The sequence below is a fragment of the Puntigrus tetrazona genome, chromosome 2 (genome assembly GCF_018831695.1).
Source record: "Puntigrus tetrazona isolate hp1 chromosome 2, ASM1883169v1, whole genome shotgun sequence".
Classification (NCBI taxonomy): Eukaryota; Metazoa; Chordata; class Actinopteri; order Cypriniformes; family Cyprinidae; genus Puntigrus; species Puntigrus tetrazona.
In genome coordinates, this window is record NC_056700.1 from 1,949,797 (window position 1) to 1,971,617 (window position 21,821).

At 38.3% G+C, this 21,821-nt stretch overlaps 2 protein-coding genes across 5 annotated transcripts; one reads left to right on the top strand and one right to left on the bottom strand.

Moving 5' to 3' along the window:
• Positions 1-1,314: 1,314 nt before the first annotated feature.
• si:ch73-344o19.1 (flocculation protein FLO11) lies at positions 1,315-7,071 on the bottom strand. The gene is made up of 5 exons (XM_043261168.1): positions 6,942-7,071; positions 5,810-6,085; positions 4,275-4,571; positions 3,794-3,960; positions 1,315-2,481 (listed from the first exon to the last, which is right to left on the bottom strand). The coding sequence occupies exons 1-5, from the start codon at positions 7,003-7,005 to the stop codon at positions 2,437-2,439; spliced, it is 849 nt and encodes a 282-aa protein (XP_043117103.1). The 5' UTR covers positions 7,006-7,071; the 3' UTR covers positions 1,315-2,436.
• A 308-nt stretch (positions 7,072-7,379) lies between these two features.
• On the top strand, positions 7,380-21,687 carry ipo13a (importin 13a). 4 transcript variants are annotated; one of them, XM_043261137.1, is made up of 21 exons: positions 7,380-7,517; positions 9,978-10,103; positions 10,696-11,312; positions 12,652-12,792; positions 12,919-13,096; positions 13,219-13,385; positions 14,210-14,330; positions 14,427-14,574; positions 15,797-15,978; positions 16,064-16,090; positions 17,480-17,614; positions 17,806-17,946; positions 18,042-18,122; positions 18,218-18,355; positions 18,458-18,554; positions 19,266-19,318; positions 19,440-19,506; positions 19,583-19,641; positions 19,804-19,893; positions 21,112-21,293; positions 21,384-21,687. In XM_043261137.1, exons 1-21 carry the CDS (start codon positions 7,470-7,472, stop codon positions 21,463-21,465), a joined length of 2,880 nt encoding a protein of 959 aa, XP_043117072.1. In that variant the 5' UTR covers positions 7,380-7,469; the 3' UTR covers positions 21,466-21,687. The 4 variants fall into 4 exon arrangements, with proteins under 4 accessions (XP_043117072.1, XP_043117082.1, XP_043117054.1 ...); XM_043261147.1 differs by having other exon boundaries at positions 12,955-13,096; XM_043261119.1 differs by lacking the exon at positions 19,583-19,641 and having other exon boundaries at positions 19,440-19,516; positions 19,689-19,893.
• Positions 21,688-21,821: the final 134 nt, after the last annotated feature.

A 21,821-nucleotide genomic window follows, 5' to 3' on the forward strand; every position in this document is an offset into this window, starting at 1 on the left:
GTTCTATAACCTCTGACTCTTAGACTCTGACCGACAGCAGGAGCGTGCGGGGCGCTTAAGGCAATGATACGGCACTGCCGGCCTCCTTATGGCCCGGACAAAACGGATGTAAGCCTGAAATGGCCCATATGTAAAACAGCAAAAATAGCCCAAAGGCGTCAAATCAAATGCGGTCCTCTGTAGGCAAAGATGCGGTGTTGAATGTGACCCCAAAGTGGCCCGTGTGGTAAATACTGAATAAGGCCCGAATAGTGCCAACCAAATGTGGGCAAAAATGTGGCACAATCGACGAAAACTAATCAGGGTGTAAGCTAAAGAGGTATTAACGCTGTATTTGTTTCAATATTAGCTAAAATGTGGCTGTGCGTGGCCGTCCCGGATAAAACGTTCTGTGCTGAGATGAAACGAAATTATGAAATTGTGAAATTGTTCTCAGAGAGACGATCGACTTGTAACCCACCAATCGAATAGATTTTCAGCTGAAACGAACAAAAATTTAAAGAGAGAAAGAATTATATTTGTGTAGCGAACACGCTTCAGCTGCTATTCTGTTCACCTGCCAGCTGCTAAAAAAAATGGTGTGAGATTGAAAAATAAATTCATTCGTTCTACCCAGTGCTTAATTTATTGAAAAGTGCATTGCCCCGGACGGATATCTTGTCTTGTGTTTTCAGAGGAAGTGGTCGCAGGTCACGTCACGGCGGTACAGGACGAGCCGTACGGCGACATCATCATTTCACGGCCGTAGACCGACGAGGACTTGTTTCCTTTGTTTCCAGACAAACCTGGTATGAGGATATTTAATCACATGACTTGTTATATCAGTGTTCCGGTTAATGAATGAATGAATTACTGATGGTTTGTCATTGTTATTTATTATTGTGATATTTTGTATTCTATAAAAAAAGAATTAACTATTTTATGCAATGTTTAATTATATATATATATATATATATATATATATATATATATATATATATATATATATATATATATATATACATATATACATGTATGTATATATATATCATTATTAATATATATTTTTGCTATATTATTCTAATGATACCATGTTTATTACAATATTTCTGTTTTTACTACAATATTAAACTGTTAGATTTTACTGTTCCACACTTTATATTTATATAGTTTTTACATATAGAATATATGAAATCTGCTAGTGTTATATAACCTTGTTTTTTATGCGTTCGTAAGAAACTAATAAAATAATATATAATTCATATTGGTATTGACCATCTCAGTTTGACCACGTTTCAACGCGATATAGCATAAAGCTTTACACAGACACAAAAACAGTTTTCTTATTTTATTACAAACTCTCATTTTTACAGGTTCATCTCAACAACACAACTGTGCAATATATATATTTATCAGTTTATTTAACGCATTTTTGGCACAAAGTACATTAGGCACTAGGTTTACCACAAAAACCAGCGTAGACAGAAGTGAATATGCTAAAATACATTTCAAGTTATTTCACGTAGCTTCACTATCGATCCGGACGATCAACTTTGTCGTGAATATCAAAATCCCAATTTGTTCTCATTCTACAAGCCCGTCACATAAAAATTACGATTTTCCCGACTACAACATCACAGTTCTAACAGTGCAAAAGTCCAGAGACATGTATGCTAAAACGTTTTTCGAGAAAAAAAAAATGCCTTGGAAAAAAAGCAGAAGCACCTACAATACAAAAAGAAAGGTGCGGTACTATTTGCTTTTCTAGATACGAGAAATTTTATACCTCGAGAATGAAATAAAGTTATGTAAAAGTCAAGGAGCGGTCGTATCAGTAAAATGTTGTGGACTAAAAAAAATGTCTGAACTGTAGTGATTTCGGTCAAAGCTGTGCATTTGTGTGAACTGTGAATATCTTTACCTGAAAATCCTGATTGGATCGAAACCTGACGACGGTAAACGCCGGAGTTTAGCTTTAGGATGAACCAAATGACAGCCTCGTAATATAGTGTCTAATAAAGGGAAAAAACAAGCCAGTGATCTCCAGCAAACTCTCTAATTAACTCGAATGTGAATTCTTTCTTCTCTACGTGTCATGTTTGTGAGGAAAATGCTTGTTGTAGTATATCTACGTTTGTGGAGGATCTCAAAGTGAATCAAAAGTACATCAGTTCCGTTTTTTTTTTTTAATTTGAACATTTTCTTCTTGGAGTTTTTAACACCGATACATTTATTTTATTCTGTTTACTGGAGCCCGTATTTTACTTGAATGGTTTTCGTAATATAGTCAAATAACTACGTTTTTATTCCAATATCACACAACCACGTTTTAGCGTCAAAGCCCGGAAAAACCCAGAATCGGAGATCGGTTGTGAAAGCCGTCTTTCAGGGGTTTTCAGCAATAACAACACCGGCCGCCTGAGGAATCGGATCATGAAACAGCGGGATCCCTTCTTGCTAATAGGTGTATCTTGACAGTGGCGTGTCTTCTAGGAGGTCGTCCTGCGGAAAAGCACAGCACTTGATTTCTCTAGTTTGATCGTCGATGTTGATTTGCAAAACATGCCATCGTGTAAATTAGAGGTTGAGCAATAGTGGTTTTTAGGCTGGACCACATAACACGGCCCATAACCGATGAATCTACTGACAGTTTATTACACTAAATCATTTTTTTATTCATTTAAAAAGCAGAATAAATAAAATAAAAAAAATGTATCTTTAATCAACGTGGCAAATGGCCTCTTACTGCAAAGTGTCACCATTTTATATAAGAATAAAAAACAAATAAATATCTACACGAAGTCCACTGCATTGAAATTAGATACATATGTATGAAATGTATACACTTTATTTGCTTTCATTTTACAGTAGAATATTTTCTAATACTATACCTTTATCTAACAAAAAAACCCCTAAAAGAATCCGTTTAGAACAGAATACTATTATCTTATTACAGCGACGCTACAAAATGAATTGATTTGATCTGATTTGTTTATGTTGAACTTTTTTTTTCTTTCCCTGGTAACCAGCTTTAAATTGGTGCTCTCAAAAATTTTTTTAAACAAATTTAAAACAATTAATCACAGGTTTTTCAATTAATTGTTATTAACCCCTTCTAACAATAAAATGTTTAATATATTATAGATTGCAATAATCTTCGAATTAATCTTGAAACAACATAAAGACAGTATATTTTAAATATTTAAGCAGCATCTTTTTTTATGACTGAAGGCCAGTATGACTGATACCAATAATGTAATAATTTTTTCCATAATATTTAACCATTGACTACAGCAATTCAACATTACAGTGTAATTAACAGCTATCAATTTTAACATGTATTAGACTTAAAAAAGAACAACTTCTAATTTAAGTCAACTTAAAACAATCTTCGCACTATCCCATTACAATAAATGTTTACATGTGCATTTCAGCAAGGAAAACGAAATAAAGTTATCAACAATAAATTAAATATAAATGAATCCTTAGAGCTGCAAAAGTCACTGATTTCCTTTTTGGACTTTGATTATCAGACGTCACGGCATTTCGGAGGTGGCTCCGCCGCTGCGTTAAATATTTTTAACGCTGATAAACTGGAAAAAAAAACGCCTAACATACAAAACATGATGAGGCGTCATTGATTCTGCCTCTAAAGGCCGCTCTTGTTACGTATAATGTTGATGTATAGCGGTGTAAAAAATATCGCTATTGTTCCAGCAATAATTTATTGGCAAAACCGACCAATTGTTCGACCTTTATCTACAAAACTCTCGATTTTAAATATCCTACGTGGCTGCCCGAATGCAAGACTCACCATAGGGAGGTCTTGAAGCCGGTGGAATTCTGGATGTTCGCTCCGCTGGCGAAACCTGAAGAAGAGGACGGCCGAGACCATGGCGGTGCAAATGATGAAAATGGTGACCAGAGCAGCGAGCAGGGGGTCCAGGGGTGAAGCGGGGCGGTGAGGAACCTTCCCTGACTCTAGAAGATTGATGAACGGAGGAGAAAGCGATTATCGCTATCGCAGGATCTAATAAAACCGAAGGGACGTCATGTACGGACCACAGAAGTTATAAATGCAGTTGGAAAAATAATGAAATTATCATCTGTCAAGTGTGCTTACTAGACTTCGACGGCAACAACAAAGACGCAACTCAAACAGATTTCAATACCTCTACTATTTATGTAAGTTATTTTCCTGGCTTTAGTTTAAAGTGAGCTGAAACATTCACCCAACGACGTTTGAGCTTCTGTTGATATCTGATGCGCTCAACATACGCGTTCGCTGCACACACCTTGATCCCCCACGTCCAGTTCGGAAGGTTCATCCTGGTCTTCCAAAGGAGCAGGTCCGGTGACCTTTGAACTGCTGGTCAGGGCCATCTGAGAAGTCTGAGGGTAAGTGGGGGTGAAAAGTGGAGCTGTTTGTGTGGTCTGCATCACGCTGCTGCTGGCTGGAGTAGAGTCCGTTTGAGGTCCTTCGCTTTGATCGATGGATGTTGCAGGAGCTGTGGTGGCTGCTGAATATGAAACGGTGCTCTTCAAAAAAGAAACCGACGGGCTGCTAGCAGAAGAACCTGCAGTAGAAAAACCTGCACGGAAACACAAGCTTTGACTGAGATGGATAGATGGATAGATAGATGGATAGATAGATAGATAGATAGATAGATAGATAGATAGATAGATAGATAGATAGATAGATAGATATCTCCTTCAATGTAAGTCTATGGTATTTTTACCCGTTTTACTGTCTGCCGGGCAAAAACTGTTTGGAAGAACTTGTGTTTTGAAGTTGTTTTCTAAGAGTCATACTTAAGGTCTGGCATAAGTGCAGTAAACCAATAAGTAGATATTCAACTGCCCTAAATATAGCCGTGTTTCCAGTGAAATGTCAGTATGAGAGAGGGATATTATTTACAAACACAGTAGTGTTCCAAAATGTTACACCCACGTCCAGCCATTATTTACGGACGGACGTTTGATCAAGTGGGTGGAAATGTGGCAGTTTCCCAGAGAGTCTCACGAGTTCGGACTGAATTCGGTCACATTAAGCGTGGCGTTTCATCATTAAAGTGGAACGATCTGTTGTGCACCCACGCGAAAGCACTCAGACTGGAAGACAAACGCAAATGTCAGTGCGTGAAACCTGAAGCATCGTGTCTTTTAGAATATGCCACCATCTTTACTGTCAGTGTAAAGAGTTAAACAGAAGCATTTACAAATATGTCAAGGTCAGAAACCAATCCAAATTTCCAACTTGGACACCAACCAGAAAGCCTGACTAAAACACACTGTAAAAAAAATAAATAAAATAAAATTGTAAATTTTAAATAAAATCATTGACGTATTAAAGGCTAAAAAGATGAATTAAGTACATTTGACAATTGTATTGAAGTCTTTAAATTAATATTTAATTCAGTGCATTACTCTGGTAATGTGTGCCTTTTTTGTAATTATTCACAAAATTTACTAGCAATTTGTGAAAACTGTTTTTGTGAAACTGATTAATAATTCCACAATTATTAAACTGAAAGTAAAGCATTCAATTAAGCATGTTGGCAGAATAATCTATTTTATTTAACATTTTAAAAATTCATTTTTCATACTGTATAAAGGTTTTGAACATTATAACGCTTTAAAGGCTCTCAATGTAAAACCTATTGCAGCTTTTTAGCTCTTCGTGAACTTAATTTGTCCATCCATGTCTTCGACTGTCCATGTTGTTGTTCTCAACACAAAGGATGGCAAATTTGTTTTTAAACCTTAGTTAAGACTGATTAACGACAGATAGCTTTTGCAATTAGATTAGGTTTAATTGCATCAGTCTTGCCTGGTACCGAGGCAGTGTCCGCGTCGAGGGTGGTGACTTCTTGTAGCGCAGGGGTCTGGGAGACGGCTGGTGAAGGAGAGGTGTCTTTGGATGACTGTGATGGAGGAGGAACTGTAGGTGTGACCTCCGTCGTGAAATCCGCCGAAGGAGAGGAGACGCTTCGGTAGGATGTAGTGGCTCGCGATCCCAAAATGCCACTTTCTGAAGTCACGCGATTTGTTGGAGTGACTTCATTCAGAGCGGATCTTGCGTCTGTGGATGAGTCTGTGGTCTGACCTTGGGGAGAAGTAGAAAATGTCTGCATGAGCAAGCTCGCTCGTGCTTATTAATGTACAACTCTACTTGTACATCTAGAGAATAAACATGCAGTGGAGGGGATAAAAAAAAAACGAATGTGCCATGAAATATGGTTATTTGATTTGAGTGAAGCTACAGGAGGAAAGCTCATGCTGAACCGGTTACGTGGGCGATCCAGACGGGATCAGTTGAGTTTAATGGTCACACAGTGCATCCACAGAACAAAGCAGTTGTGACCTTTATGTGTCAAGAAGGAGCGGAGGAGCAAACCAACCACATACATTTGTGTTTTTGAAGATTCAAAAGACAGAAAAGAAGATCTCAGTTCCAACCTAAAACACTTAAACCGGTAAAGTTAGATGTATAAACAACTAATATGTTTAAAAAAAAAAAGATTTATTTATGCAAACATGGCAGATTCGAACCCATGTCTCCCAAATCAGATCACATCCAATTATTCATGAAATTAACACCGAGATCTTACTTTAAGAATCTAATAAGCATTTAAGGGGGGAGAATGCCAATAAATACCCCAAACATCAAAAATTAAATATGTAAAATATGTTTCGATTCCCAAATATATTTTAAATAATTGGTAATACTTTAATTTTTGCAGTAGCCAATTGTTACATAGATAGATAGATAGATAGATAGATAGATAGATAGATAGATAGATAGATAGATAGATAGATAGATAGATATTGTTGATGGTCATTTCAAATAAATAAAATGCAAATCATTAGTAATTAATCAGAAAAAAAACATGCGAGCAAGACAATGAATCCTGTTGCTGATTTCATGCTAAAATCAAGTAAACCACAAGCCATGTGCTTACCTTTTATGACAGACGAATGAAGAACCATCGCAGTCCATAAAATAAAAGCGCTTTGAGTCCTCATGTTAGATAAAGCGACTCCAGCGCAGACACCGTGCAGATTCGCTCTGTGATTCCGGGATGATCTTTCCGTTAGATGACAGCGGACATCATCAGAGCTAAAAATATCCCGAGGGGTCTGGGCTTCGACGGCGGGGTGTGGTTAAGCGCGACCTGCGGTCTCGGTCTAAACGACAGCTTATTTATAAAGACAGAAGAGGGCTTCGAGACCCTTTGAATCGAACTAGAAGCTACGGAGGGGTTCGAGCGCGAAGCGAGTGACGTGCGGCGTCAGCTGTTATCAGCGCGAGCCACGTGCGCGCGCCGCCGCCGCCGCCTCCGGACCGTCCCGTCAGACGTGCCCCCCGCGAGCGCACAAACACGCGCGCATGACCCGACGGGACTCCAAAACACCCCCTCACTCCTCACCGCAGAACACACACTGTCACTGGGCGCAAGAACAGGAGGTGAGGAAGTTAATGAGGACTAATGGAGGCAGTGAATGCAGATGAGTTCACGGTGGAGGCGGTGGAGAGGGTGAGTAGACTGCGAGTTACTCACAGAAACACAATAACCATTTGTGTTTGAGTGGACTTGACAAACGGTGACTAATAACCTATACAGGGGTAATTATAGCCAATATATAAATGTATATGTATGTTAAAATTTCCAAAACATATGCTGAACGTGTGTGTATTTATACGTACATTATAAAAATACACAGTACACACACACACACACACAAACATTTCCCATTTCTTCTTCGTCTTCTTTTTCCTTTCACTTGATCGAGCCAGATAAACTTGTCGAAATAACAACTTTTTTGAAATTGCTATTATTACTTGAACACCTTACAATAAGGTGTTGGTGAGATTTTAAAATAAAAAGCAGATGAAATTGTGATATCTGAGTCATGTTGAGATATCAGAAGTGTTTTCAACTGACAACTGACACACAACAATAAAAGAAAAATCCATAGACCGAGCCAGTCCAATCAAGAGGAGAAAATCACAACATTACAGGATCAGTTTTCGGATAAATAAATAGTTAAAGTTGCATGCAGCGATGAACGGGCCCTCGCACCCAGGCTTACCGCCTCCAGTGGCTTCAGGAAGTCAACAATATGCATTTAAACTAGCACGTATAGAAATAATATGCAAAAACTATTTATGTGTGTCAAACTTCCTGCTGCCAGCTGGTGCCGCTACGTCTATAATTTAACATTAGCATGTAGATGTCTTCAGACCAGTATTTTGATCAAACATATGAAGTTTGGTGCGCACTGAACATGGTATGCTTCGGTTATGGTGAAACAAGACATTTCCTGTAACTATAACTGAATATGGACACGTAGATCTCTTTCGGTCAGGAGTGTCATCAAACATGAAGTTTGTGTCAGATCAGACATTGTGCGTCTGAGTTAAAGAAATTTCCTTTTTCGTGACGAAACATCAAATTTTGCCAGGCCGCCACGGACACGCCCATCGACGAAAACTCTAGATCTTCCCCAATTTAACATGGCAAAGGCCTTTAGTTTATACTCGACAAATCTGGTGTTGATCTGAATAAATCTCTGGGAGGAGTTTGTTAAAGTATGATGAAAATGGCAAAAATGACACAAAATTTGCTGGTTATTAAAAATAACCAACTTCCTGTTGGGTTTGGGATTTTGCGTCACGTGTTAAATATGTGTACCGGTACATGTACGTGAAACGTAGCTCGAGGCGCACACTTTTGAAAATTTATAGGTGGCGCTATCGAGGCATTTTGCCACACCCACCTCTATAACATATATCAGACGGAAATTTTACCAGTTTTGGGGTGCGTGCAAAGTTTTGTGACTTTTCGAGAATGTTTAGGCCCTCAAAAATGTGATTCATTTTGAAAAAGTATAATAATAATAATAATGAACTAATCCTAATTATATATTAGGTGGCCTTAACTGCTAAGTACTTACATCAAACAATATGCAAAATGTACTTAGTGTTAATATTTTATTGTAAATCACTTTTGCGTATAGGTGTTTTCATAAATATACAATAAGTGCGTTGTGCCAAATGATTAATTAAAATGTAAGTACATAGTATTTAAGGCCACCTAATATAAACTGGGACCACATTTATGGAGATATGGTGGAAATAAAGCATGCTTATGGCTTTAATAAGTATACCATCGATCAACAGTGTAACTCAAGATCTTTAAAGGTCAATAAAGCAACATTACAATTCCACTATGGACAATATAAATTGGAGTTATACTTTTCCGCTCTATTACTATGTAAGAAAAAAGAGGACTGCAACACTGTATTGACCAATCAGAAGCCAAACTTATGTAAAAACTCTTTTTAAAGCTTTCTTTAAGATCAGTTAAATCAAAACTGTTCGGAAATGTAAACCTGAGGCAAGAGCAGTGATTCGAAAGAAGCAAATTTAACCGCTCCATTCAGGGCTGGCTTTTCGTTTGGACCGTGCTGTCCCAGAGGCCTCTATTCCTTCATATTCTCATAATTCCACTAACAGCTGAGTAAAGCCACACAAGTTTGAAGGTGCTTGGCCTTGTGCACTTCAGAACAATATAGAAGCTTCTGTAAGTGGAAAGTAACTTGATATCTCCAGTAAGCTGTGCTAGTCTAATAATAACTGTTAGCATGTGGGGGATTTGATGGCTGCTTTATGTTACTCTTCCCCATTGTGTGCTGTGATTTCAGTTACATCTTCTCTATGCATTATCAATACCTTTTGAGGGGGAAAGAATATGTTAATATCAATATGTACTGTACAAGTCAAAAGTTTAGAAACATTACGATTGTCTAATGTTTATAAACCAAGTCATTTGTTTGAATATATTGTAAAACTTATCTAGTACTATTGTATTTCCTTGTTTTTCTGTATGTTTTCTAATAAATGCAGCATTCGTGAGCATATGGGACTTAATCATTTCAACCTTTTGACAAGTAGTGTTATTAGACTAGAATCAGTCCTTCCTAATGTTCTGCAGGCTCTTCAGCAGCTCTACTATGACCCTGATATGGACAAGAAGAATGTGGCACAGAAATGGCTCACACAAGCTCAGGCATCACCACAAGCCTGGCACTTCTGCTGGGCTTTGCTTCAACCAGAAAAAGTATGCAGAGGGTTCCACTACACCGCCCTGTTGAAAAATCTGGCATATGCTGGTTAGGTATGTTTTGAAGCATGCCTGCTAGTTTGAGCTGGTTTAAGATGATTCTTAGCTGGTCATGGACTGGTTTAAGCTATGTAGCTGGTTATCAGCTGATTTAAGTTGGTTCTTAGCTGGTCATGCGCTGGTAAAAGCTGACTTAGCTGGTCATTAACTCATTTAAGATGGTTCTTAGCTGGTCATGTGCTGATTTAAATAGGATTTAAGCTGGTTATGTGCTGGTTTGAGCTGATGTAGCTGGTCATGAGCTGATTTAAGCTGGTTCTTAGCTGGTCATGAGATGGTTTAAGCTGGTTTAAGTTGATTTAGCTGGTCATAAGCTTATTTAAGCTGGCTCTTAGTTGGTTTTGTGCTGGTACTAAGCAGCTAGGTTGTGCTCAGGACCAGCACATGACTTAAACCAGCTCAAACCAGCAGTCATGCTTCAAAACATACCTAACCAGCATATGCTGGATTTTTCAACAGAGCACACCTTAAAGTCTATACATTTCACTTCATTACACTCATAGTTCTTACTTATTTGGTTTCACATTAGGTTCCTGAGATCCAGTTCTTTGGGGCAAGCACATTACATGCTAAAATCACCCGTCATTGGTCTGACCTCCCGCCAGGTCAGTTAGACTCGCTCCGCTCGCAGCTGATCACCCAGGTCGGCCAGTTTGCGTCTGGGCCCAAGATGGTGCTGACGAGGCTCTGTGTCGCTCTGGCCTCTTTGGTCCTTCACATCTTACCCGAAACGTGGCCAACGGCAGTTCCAGATCTTCTGTGTGCCTTCCAGACTGGAGAGAGTGTGACAGAGGCTGACGGTCAAGCCCGATGCCTCGCGCTTCTAGAGCTCCTCACCGTTCTGCCCGAGGAGCTGCAGAGCATTAGGATTCTGGCTTCTCGGCGCTCGCAGCTGAGAAGCGCTCTGGCTGTGGACTGGAGCTCTGTCTGCTCCCTGCTCCAGCAGTTACTGCAGCGGCCGGACGCACCCTGTCCTGTCAGAGAGCGGGTGCTGAGGTGCGTGTCCTCGTGGCTCACGCTGGACATCTCTTTAAAAGACAGCGAGGGCTTGCTGGAGAACTGCTTCGCACTGCTGAAGGAGTCCGAGCTGTTTGACACAGCCGTAGAGACCATCGTCAGCATCATCTCACAGCCTGACTGTCAGAGGTGAGGGAAAATCCTGTATTCAAAAAGCAGGATTTTATGTATTTGAATTGCATGTGAAATTTCCAACACATTTTTAACATAAACTAATAAACTTGGCTACACTTTATTTTGATAGTCTACTTTAGACATATTATACTATACTAACTAGGTAACTACATGTCGACTAATTGTTGTTTTCCAGTAATTCACAACAGATTTATTAAAACTGTAATCCACGAAAAATCTATATGCAATTCACACGCATAAATCGTATTAACAGCCAAACAAATATAGGTATTGTTTATGAACTGTACAAAAAATAACATAAAAAGAATGGTATCCTAAAAAAGGTTTACATTCAAATGAATTGACTTCTGTTCATAAATATTATTTAATATTGACGAAGTAACCCAAATACATTCATTTCTGTGTTAAATCAGCTAGAAATAGCTCTTGAAGATGTTATATATATACAGGGTTTGACATTAACACCCGCCAAATGCGGGTGGATTTCAGCTGTGGCGGGTAACCCAGTCACTCCCACTAGCCTCTCTGGCTGGCTGAATTTTATATACAGTAATAGAACTGGGCATTAATGCTTGACTGATAGTGAGACAAGTAGAAAGGAGGGTAAGTGAAAGAAGAGAATTTTTACTGAAGTTTGAATCATTTGAGTCATCGATTCAGTGGTACATTCAGGCACTTGAATGAATCAGCCATCTTAACGAATCGTTTGAAGGCTTTAATGTAGATTTCATATGATTGGTAACATTATCATATTATATTAAGTTAAAATTATTAGTAAAATGTAAGAATTTGTTATGAAAGATTATGCATGCATTTAATACAGTTAGGGGAAAATACCCTTTAAATAAGTCAAATGACTTGGAAATATTTGTATGCAGAATTAAGTCATATAAAATGTAATTTCCCAAAAAGAAAATTCTGAGTGGTTAGTAAAGTTGGAAAACCACTAGCCACAGTGGCTGGTGAGGCAAAAAATTATATATATATATACAGGGCCATTCTATATATATATATATATATATATATATAGAGAGAGAGAGAGAGAGAGAGTAACTATATTAAACAATATTTTAACACATATGTGTACATAATTTGCTGCCATAATGATAAAGAAAATAGCAGTCTGATAATATTTAACATGAAAGTTTCATATTTCCAAATGTGCCACATACATTGCATTACATTACATTTTCCCCATATACAAAATAACAAACAAACTGCAAGTAATTGTGATTACAAGAAACAAATGATCATTCAAGCAAACTTCTAAATATGAGTGCAAAACCCTTGGTTGTGCATGAAACATTAATTTTTATGGTCTGTGCGTGTGGAGGTTCGCAGACAGTCTGCTGAAGGTTGTTCCTCAGGTGCTGGCTCTTCAGGAGCAGCTGAAGAAGGCGGTGCAGGACGGAGACATGGAGACGTCTCACGGAGTCTGTCGCATTGCTGTAGCTCTGGGAGAAACGCATTGCAGGTTGGACATAATGACCTATATGCATCATCAATCTCCCGTTAATAACAGTCTTATATGACCTCAAATGGCCTGGGTCTATTAGAAGGCCAATTCATCATCTGACTGCCCTTGTCTGTTTGCTGAAAGCTCTGCCCCCTCGTTCTGTCCCTCTCAACTCCCCAGGACTCTTCTGGAGCAGGTGGATCACTGGCAGGGCTTTCAGGCTCTAGTAAGCATGATTATGTCCTGCACGGGTACACCTGGACACTATCCTGTGGATGAGACCTCCAGCTCGCTCACGCTCACATTCTGGTACACCCTACAGGTACAGGTCCACCTCAAAACATCACTCAAGTTTGATGCCTTTGAACTGGTGTTGAGTTGACTTAACTGGAGCAAATATGATGTTTTGAACACCAGTGGTGTCCTTTTGGCTGCTTGTTTCAGGACGATATAACGTCACTGGATGCTGAGAGGCAGACGCTCTATCTACAAATCTACAGACCTGTGTACTTCCAGCTGGTGGACGTTCTGCTGCAGAAGGCCTGCTTCCCCAGAGACGAGGACCATGCCACGTGGTCCGCAGATGATAAAGAGCAGTTCAGGACCTACAGGTTAAATCAAATTCTTTAAGTAGGAAGACATATAACTGCACAGTTACAAATGAAATAAAACTTTACACAGAAAAGGTTAATAAAACTACAATAACTACAAAGTAATAATACAATATATAATTCTATAGATTTTATAAATAATTATAATTGAACTTAATAAAGGTTATTTAAGCATAATAATTAAAGTGATTGGATAAATTTACATGCTTTATATTTCTGCTTTCAATTTCTTATAAAATTGGTCCCATTTACTGCTATTTTAAGTGCCTTTACTTGAGATATATTTTGATATTTTATTGCAAAAATGTCTCAAAATATATTGCAGACTTGAATAAATATCCTGAAGATTTATTTAATTGTAAGTTCTCATATATTTTAAGATTTTATAAGATGTAATAATATATACAAATTTTTATATTGTCAAAAAAATACATTTTGCATACGTTTTGAAGACATGAAACTGATTGTGTATTTTAGGGGTATTTAGGGGTTTAAACTAAATACAATATATTTTATATATAAATGTGTTTAGAAATGTATTTTAGCTTATAAATGTGTTTTGGCAAGAAATGTTTTAGATATTTTATTTATCAGTGCATCTTTTTTACACTGTGTGAAATTATACAGCAAAGGCTAATAGTTAAAACTAAGTGTTTGTTCATTGATTTTCTGACAAACAGCATTAATATTTCAAATCAGTCTGTTTAAAAAGAGCAGCATGTGCACACTTCTACAAAATGTTTTTTTTTTCTTCTCCATTCAGTCTTCATTTATTTTTCATTTGTATCATAATGCAATAATAAGCATGTTTAATTGGATTTGAGGGTTGACATCTCGGATACTCTGATGTATGTGTATGAGCTGCTTGGCCCAGAGCTCCTCAGAAGCCTGTATGATAAACTAGGCACGCTGCTGACGGACACCACACACCCCTCCTCATGGCAAGTCAGTCCTAATGTTACACTGGCTTACAAATATGGTGTAAATGTCATGTATTATATTAAACGATATCTCTATGCCATCGTCCTCTCACGCGTGGAGGATATAGAGGCTCTGCTGTTTGGCTTTCAGTCCATTGCTGATACTGTTGATGTCGGTTACTCGGACGTTATTCCAGGACTGATCGGCCTGATTCCTCTCATCACAGCAAACAACGTTCAGCTGGCTGAGACCATCATGTTCACCATAGGTACATTCATTCATTCAAAAAGTCAATATATGTTTCCGAATCAGGATTTATTTGAGATTCTCGATATGACCAAGATGAAGTGAATGAAGCTTAAAACAAGAACAAGGTCCTACTTTATGTTATACTAATACCTGTGTGCTTACATAGAAACTAGATGTGTACTTAGTATGTAAACACATCGCTACATAGTATCTACAGCTCTAATATTTCAGTAACTACACACGTGTAACAACCCACTGAATGCTGTGTGAAAGAACGAATGTGTAACAGGGCATTGGTAACAACACTTTCACTTTCACGTCATTAAGTACTGTAAGTACACTAAGCGTAACAAGAACTATATAACTACAATAACAGTATGTATAAGGGTAATTTGTTTAAGTTAACAGTTTGATCCAGGGGGTTGAAATAGGTAGTTTAAGGGATATGTGAAGTGTGAGGAGGTGGATCTGGAGTTGATGGAGTTGGTGCAGCACGTAATACCAGTTTACTAACATGGTAACTCCTCAGGAACTGGCTACTTAATATAAAGTGTCACGAGTCTGGTCTATGAACTTTCATTTGTTAAACACAAGATGTCATTATCCACCACATGGACTCTCACACGCATCACCATCTTTTTGATTGCATGCAGCTGTAACCAGTCACTCACCTAAAAGCAATCACACACAGTATTTAACACACACTCCTGATCTAGTCACCAAGTATTGTGTAGCATTTATCGGTCTCCTAGTGATAGCTACATTAAGGAGCCCTTCCGTGTTTCCTCAGTTCAGTTCAACGTCTAGTTTAGCTCCTTGCCTGGATTATCTGTTTTTGACTATTCCCTTTATTTCAGATTTAAGCCTTGCCTTGCAGTTTCGGACTCTGTTTACTCCTCGTATGGATTCATTGCTCATGTTATTGGATAAGCCCTCTGGATAATGTTCGCCAATCGAAGACCCACACATGCGCTAGGAATACTTTGTATAATATTGTGTCTCGTCTGTGCCATACCTGTTAGCTGTTATTTGTCCCTGCCTGTGTTTTGACCACGTTTTATTATAAAAGTTTGCACATGGATCCGCACCCCTCTCATTTCGTTGGTTCCATTACAGTAACGCCAACCTTGACACCAGCCACAATTTATATGTAACTTATTGGCTGATGCTGTGTAACATCAGAGTAATCACATATTGTAGTGAAACATGATTTCACTGACTGCTGTCATGGTTTCTTGCAGGCTCTTTGGCCGAGTGGTTGTCCGATCATCCGCTCATGTTGGTGAGTGTCCTGCCTGTGGTGTTGCACGGTCTGTCCAACCCGGATCTGTCCGTGGCTTGTGTCTCAGCTCTGAAGAGGATCTGCCGAGAGTGTCGACACGACCTCCCCCTTCATGCCAATGATATCATGGCCGTCTCACAGGTTTAAAAAACTTTCACCACTGCAGCTGTGTCAAAACATTATCAGTGAGTAATGTACAAAGCTCATGTGGTCTTTTCGGTCTCAGGCGGTGCTCGTCAAAGACATCCATAAAGTAAGTCCAGTCCATTCTTTGCTTAGTATTGGTAACACAATCAAAAAAAATCTGGATTATTTTGCATAATGCATAACCCTAATAACCCTACTAAGCTTTTCAAAAAGAGTCCCACCATGGCTATTCATGGTCATTTTTGAGTAAAAGTGTAACCTTTTTAATGAAATAATGTGACATTAATTTCCTTGATGTAGTAACTGTAAGATTAGAAGAAGCACTTCTTTTGGAATTTTAGCTTATTTTGATTATTACATTTCTTTATTTTCACCATTATTTGTGAACGGGAAAAATTCTACCAAAAATTTAAATTGTGCTGTTGTTTACTCACACTCAAGACGTGTTATAAACCAGAAATTTTAATAATGTTGATAACCAGTTGACAGTAGTCACTAAATTTCATAATACAGAAAACATATCATGGGAGTGTCTTGAATATCTTTTTTAGTGTTCTAAAGAAAGAAATTACATACAGGGTTGAAAATGAAATTAAGACAGAATACATTTTTGGTTGAACTTTCTCTTTAAACAAATATAACTTCAAACTTCTATTAAAAATCTAAATTTAAACGATACTAAGAAAATTTGATAATTTAACAATTATTTTGGCCACACTGTGTCACAATCATGTAATGACAATAAGGCCAATATACAGTATGTGGTATAAATTTATACTTTACCAGTTATTTGTCACATTTTGGTATGTGTTTGGTACAATAAGGTGTCATTTGTTTACATTAGTTAATGTATTATAGTTAATGTATTAACTAACATTAACAAGCAATGAACAATACATTTATTACAGTATTTATTCATCTTTGTTAATGTTGATTAATAAAAATACAGCGGTTCATTGTTAGTTCATGTTAGCTCACAGTGAATTACTTTTGCTTAACAAGCACCACTTGTAATTTTTATAATGCATTAGTAAATGCTAAGAATTAACATTAACTAAGATTATTAAATGCTTTAGAAGTATTGTTTAATGTATCTTAGTTAATGTAGATAAGTAATGAACCTTATTGTAAAGTGTTACCATGCATTTTTTAAATCACTTTGAAGTGTAAATTTTGCAGAAACGCAGTTATAGATTCCATCTGTGTGAGATTTTTTATGTGATTTTATTTTTTTGAACTTAACCCCTTCATTTCTGTGGCTGATTTTATTTAACAAAAATAAAAAAGTCACATTAGTTTCCTATGGTTGGTCAGTTTTGATAAAGAATAAGATTTGTTAGATTCATTTAAAAACAAAAATGAAGATAGCATGTTAAAAAAAGTGTCACCCAGATTGATAAAACCATTGAAACAATAAAATTAGTCCCTAAAAATGTGTTATATTTTTGTACATCTGTGTTCACATGATTTCACCGCAGTCATATCTTCTGTACAGAGCCCTCAGTGTTTGTGGATAATGCAGGCGCTGGGGTTCCTGCTCTCAGCCCTGCCCAGTGACCAGATTCTGGGGAAGCTGCTCTCTCTGGTCACCCCTCACATCCAGCAGCTGGAGAAACTGGCCAACGAGCCGGTGAGGAGCTATATTTAACACTGCATGCTGAATACAAAGAATGCTAGAGTGCTTTTAAACCCGTAATGAAAATGTATTTTTTTAGTACACGATAAATATCGTTCCACAGAGGCTTCATAGTTAACTTTAACCCGTTTGTCATCCCGTACCTGAATTTGGCGGAACATACTCTCTTTTACCCTTCTGTGCAGCCCAGCTCTGCTAATAAGCTTCCTATTGTCCACATCCTCGGCCTGCTGGCCAATCTCTTCTCTACATTTGACCTAAACAAGCAAAGCGAAAGATTGGAGGTCATGAGGCCTGTCCAGACACAGCCACACAACAACAACCCGGTACGAGAGCCCGTCAAGACTCGAACTCCAGTCAGCTCTTGTTTATTAGCTAGTGTGTTTGAATTAAACCAACAGCTGTTCTGGGTGTTTCTCAGGTGGTGGTTGTCCTACAGCAGGCCTTCCCTCTGATCCATACCCTTCTCAACAAGTGGCGGAATGAACCGGAGGTGGTCGAGGTCTGTGTGTTGTGTGTGTGTGTGTGTGTGTGTGTGTGTGTGTGTGTGTTTGTGGGAGTATAGGAGTGATTGGCTTTTCTCTCGCCTCAACTCAGGCAGTGTGTGCCGTCTTTGAGAAATCACTGAAGACCCTTCTCCATGACTTTGCGCCGCTGGTGACTCAGCTCTGTGAGCTCATTGGTCAGATGTTCAGCGCTTACCCACAAGCCTCGGTTTTAGACCTCACGCGACAAGTAATGGCATGACGTAAAAATAGCTTAATGTTAAAACGAGTATCATAAACCCTGTTTGTTTATTCTTTTCATTATTTTCATTATTCTGTTTGTTTCTCCTAGTTAGTTCACATTTTTGGCTGCGAGAAGGACCTCTTTTCTCCAATCATTGCTCTGTTGGAGATGATTACCAACATCACCATGTCCATTTTTCAGCTCGGTAAGAGATTAGAACGAGTGGATATCAACAATGAGCGCCGTCAGGGTCTGAATATAAAGTGATTAGTCAATTCAAATGCTTAGCAAAAGCACATTAAGGGTTATCTCTTATATCGTTCCAAACCGGTATGATTTGCTTCCCAGAACATATTTTGGAAAGGTGTTGTTTTGCCTGTACAATGAAAATCAGCGGAGTCCTGTGTGATTTTGGACATTGTGTGGACAGAAACAGTTGAAAGACATTCAGGTCATACAGGTTTGGAGCTAAGTAACTAATGACAGAATATTCACTGAATCTGCTTAGGACTAAAAACAACTCATTTGTCGACTTTTTCTTTTGATGGACAACCTTATACACCACTGTATCTTAAACTCGGTTGCTGGAGGGCTACAGCTCTGCAGAGTTTAGCTCCAACCAGCTCCAAACCCACTTGTTTGGAAGTGTCTAGTGATCCTAAGGACCCGAATCAGGTGTGTTCGATCAGGGTCGGAGCGAAACAGTGACCTCCGGCCCTTTACGAATTGAGTTTGAGCCCAGTGTTCAACGATCAGCTTTAAAACTTTGCAGGATGTTTTCATTCACTTAGAGCTATGTTGCACCCTGCGTGAAAGTCTATTTTCAAAAATCATGTTGGCTAAAGAAACGAATAAATATCGCTATGATAATAATGCTTGACTTTACAGTTATTTTTACAAAATGATAATGTTGTAGGCTCCAGAGATCATCCAGATGTGGTGGAGTCGTTTATGCAGCTTCACACTCAGGTCTGTGCTCCAAACTTTAGATGCTACTCTAAATAACTTGCATGTATTCACACAGATAACGTGTTTTAGATCAATTTTCATTCTTACGTGAAGAGGACTTTCGCAAATATTTTCCCTGCAGGTTTTGAGAAGGAAGTCTGACCTTTATCTTTCAGACCGTCTTGATGTCAAAGCTGTTTTCTACTGTGGTGAGCATCAGTAAGTGTATTAACCGCCACGACGTTCATTTATCCATTCTTTAATTAACTGTCTATGTCTACGTAGGAATCCTGTCGTTCAAATTTCCTGAAACTCCGACACTGAAAGCAACCTGTCTGCTATTTGTAAGTATAAGTACAACGCACTAAACGTGTGTGGTTCATCTTCACAGACCTTCAGATACCTGGAATGAACGCTGTACCATTAATACTTGCACTATTAGTCACAATATACACTTTGTGAGTACCGTATGCTCCATGAGATGCTCTCCTGATGCTCCTGCACAGACGGAGCTGATCTCTCATTGTGAGGATATTCCTGCTGTGAGGGAGGTGCTGCAGGAGGACGGCAAGCTGCTCCTTCAGACCCTTCTGGAGGTCAGATTTCTCCACACGACTGCTGTTTCAGTCATATATAGAAACCAGTGGTTTCGGACAGACCCTCTGTGTAATCTTGCGCAGTTTACATCGTTGCACCAGCAGGTGGCGATAAGTGACCTTTACTAGTGAATCATTGAATAATTTGTTCAAGCTATTCATTTAAATAAGCGTTCAGTATATAAATGCAGGATGGAAACAATAATAGTTTTTATGAGTGAGTCATTGAATTACTCACTCAAGCGATTCCTTCCAAAGTACATATTAAATTTAATTCAACGTCATGGGGTTGCATTTGTATGTGGCATGAAGAAAGAGCCTGTAATATACATATAAACAATGATTATCTTTGTGCATTTTGATTAATGTAGTAGTTGGTTTCATGTGGTGTGCAGCAATAAAAACAAAAAATGGAAAATATTAATGAACAAAGTGCGCCAGATATGGGTTATGAAAGGTTCACATTGTGGTTTTCAACAACAGGTTGACTTGCATGCAAGATCAAAAAACTATTTGCATTTATTTTTACCTTATTTGTTCAACGCTCCAAAAGCGGCACCTAGTGGCAAAGAATTAATTTGCATTTTCATTCAGCACCAACGTGAAAAGACCAACTTGTTGCACGCATGTTTTATGTTGAAGTCAACATGAAACAGCTTCGAACTCGTTTTAAAAACGACTCGTTTCAACGATCTTCTTTTGAGATATAATAACTTTATAAACGTTGCACTTTCAGATTTAAAACTTTGCTGGATGCTTAGAGCTGTGTTACACACTCACACAAAACACATACACAACACATACACACAAAAATCCGTAATAGGGGCACTTTAAAGAGTCTTCATGAGTGATTCATAGAATACTTCGGTTAACCATTATATTTAAAGAAACTGTTTCACGTTTTGGTTACACTTTATTTCAATGTGTCCTTGTTAACAGTGTTACATATTTAAATACTGAGTAATAATAACTGCATGTACTTACTATATAGTTAGGGTTAAGATTAGGTTTCAAATTTGGGTTACTTGCATGCAATTTGGCATAATTAATTGTTACTATAATTTTAAGTATATGTAGCGTGTTCAATAAAGACATCTTAATATAAAGTTACTCAAGTTGTTTTTAATTGTAATTGAACATTTACTTTACACACGCGGTATATATGCGGTCGTGATATATATACTGAGCATGTAAGGACCAATTTGACTGTGATTGCAGGCCATTGGGGGTCAGTCTCCACGCAGTCTGGCGGAGCACTTGGCAGAAGTCTTGTTTTCAGTGAGCCGTAACTGTCCCAGCATGCTGTCCGTGTGGCTCAGAGAGGCTCTTCTGCCCCCTGGCTTCCCCAGCTCACATCTCACCACCGAGCACAAAGAGCACTTCTGCCAGCAGATGCTCAGGTAGAACCAAGACATTAACACCAGAACACCAGCCAGGCCTTCTCTGCACTTTATTAACATCTCTTTCTTCGTTTCAACTGTTCGACACAGAGAACAAGTGAGCAAACGACGGATGAAGGACATCGTGAAAGAGTTTGCTTCGTTGAGTCGAGGACTACAAGCCGACTACTGATCACGCTCCATACAAGATCCAGAGCGGATTCAAAAAGATCCAGCGCACTGCTTCGAATACAATCAAGCCGTATTGTTAACGGGTTATGATCGAAAAAGCAGTCTGGACGATTGAAATAATTTGATATTATTTTTGTAATCTTATCGCATCTTCTGTAAACGCCACAACTGCACTGATTTCACCACAAAAAATTTCTATTAAAACGATTCTTAAAACATGGTACATTTAGTGTGCGTTTTTCAGTGAAACTTTTACATCTTGAATACATCTCATATTTGCGATACAAAAAGTTTGTAAGTTGGCTTTGCTAGGATTTTTAGTGTGTTTTTGCGTAAGTTTCTTACGCTCACCGAGGT

What these genes read in the sequence shown, in the direction of transcription:
- si:ch73-344o19.1 (XM_043261168.1), bottom strand. Translation starts at nt 7,005, where the DNA reads ATGAGGACTCAAAGCGCTTTTATTTTATGGACTGCGATGGTTCTTCAT. An exon ending in GGACACTGCCTCGGTACCAG is followed by an intron (nt 4,572 to 5,809) that starts GCAAGACTGATG and finishes GTTTCCGTGCAG; the next exon opens with GTTTTTCTACTGCAGGTTCT. An exon ending in GGCTTCAAGACCTCCCTATG is followed by an intron (nt 2,482 to 3,793) that starts GTGAGTCTTGCA and finishes GCTTTTCCGCAG; the next exon opens with GACGACCTCCTAGAAGACAC.
- ipo13a (XM_043261119.1), top strand. Translation starts at nt 7,470, where the DNA reads ATGGAGGCAGTGAATGCAGATGAGTTCACGGTGGAGGCGGTGGAGAGG. An exon ending in TTTTAGACCTCACGCGACAA is followed by an intron (nt 18,356 to 18,457) that starts GTAATGGCATGA and finishes TGTTTCTCCTAG; the next exon opens with TTAGTTCACATTTTTGGCTG. An exon ending in CATGTCCATTTTTCAGCTCG is followed by an intron (nt 18,555 to 19,265) that starts GTAAGAGATTAG and finishes ATAATGTTGTAG; the next exon opens with GCTCCAGAGATCATCCAGAT.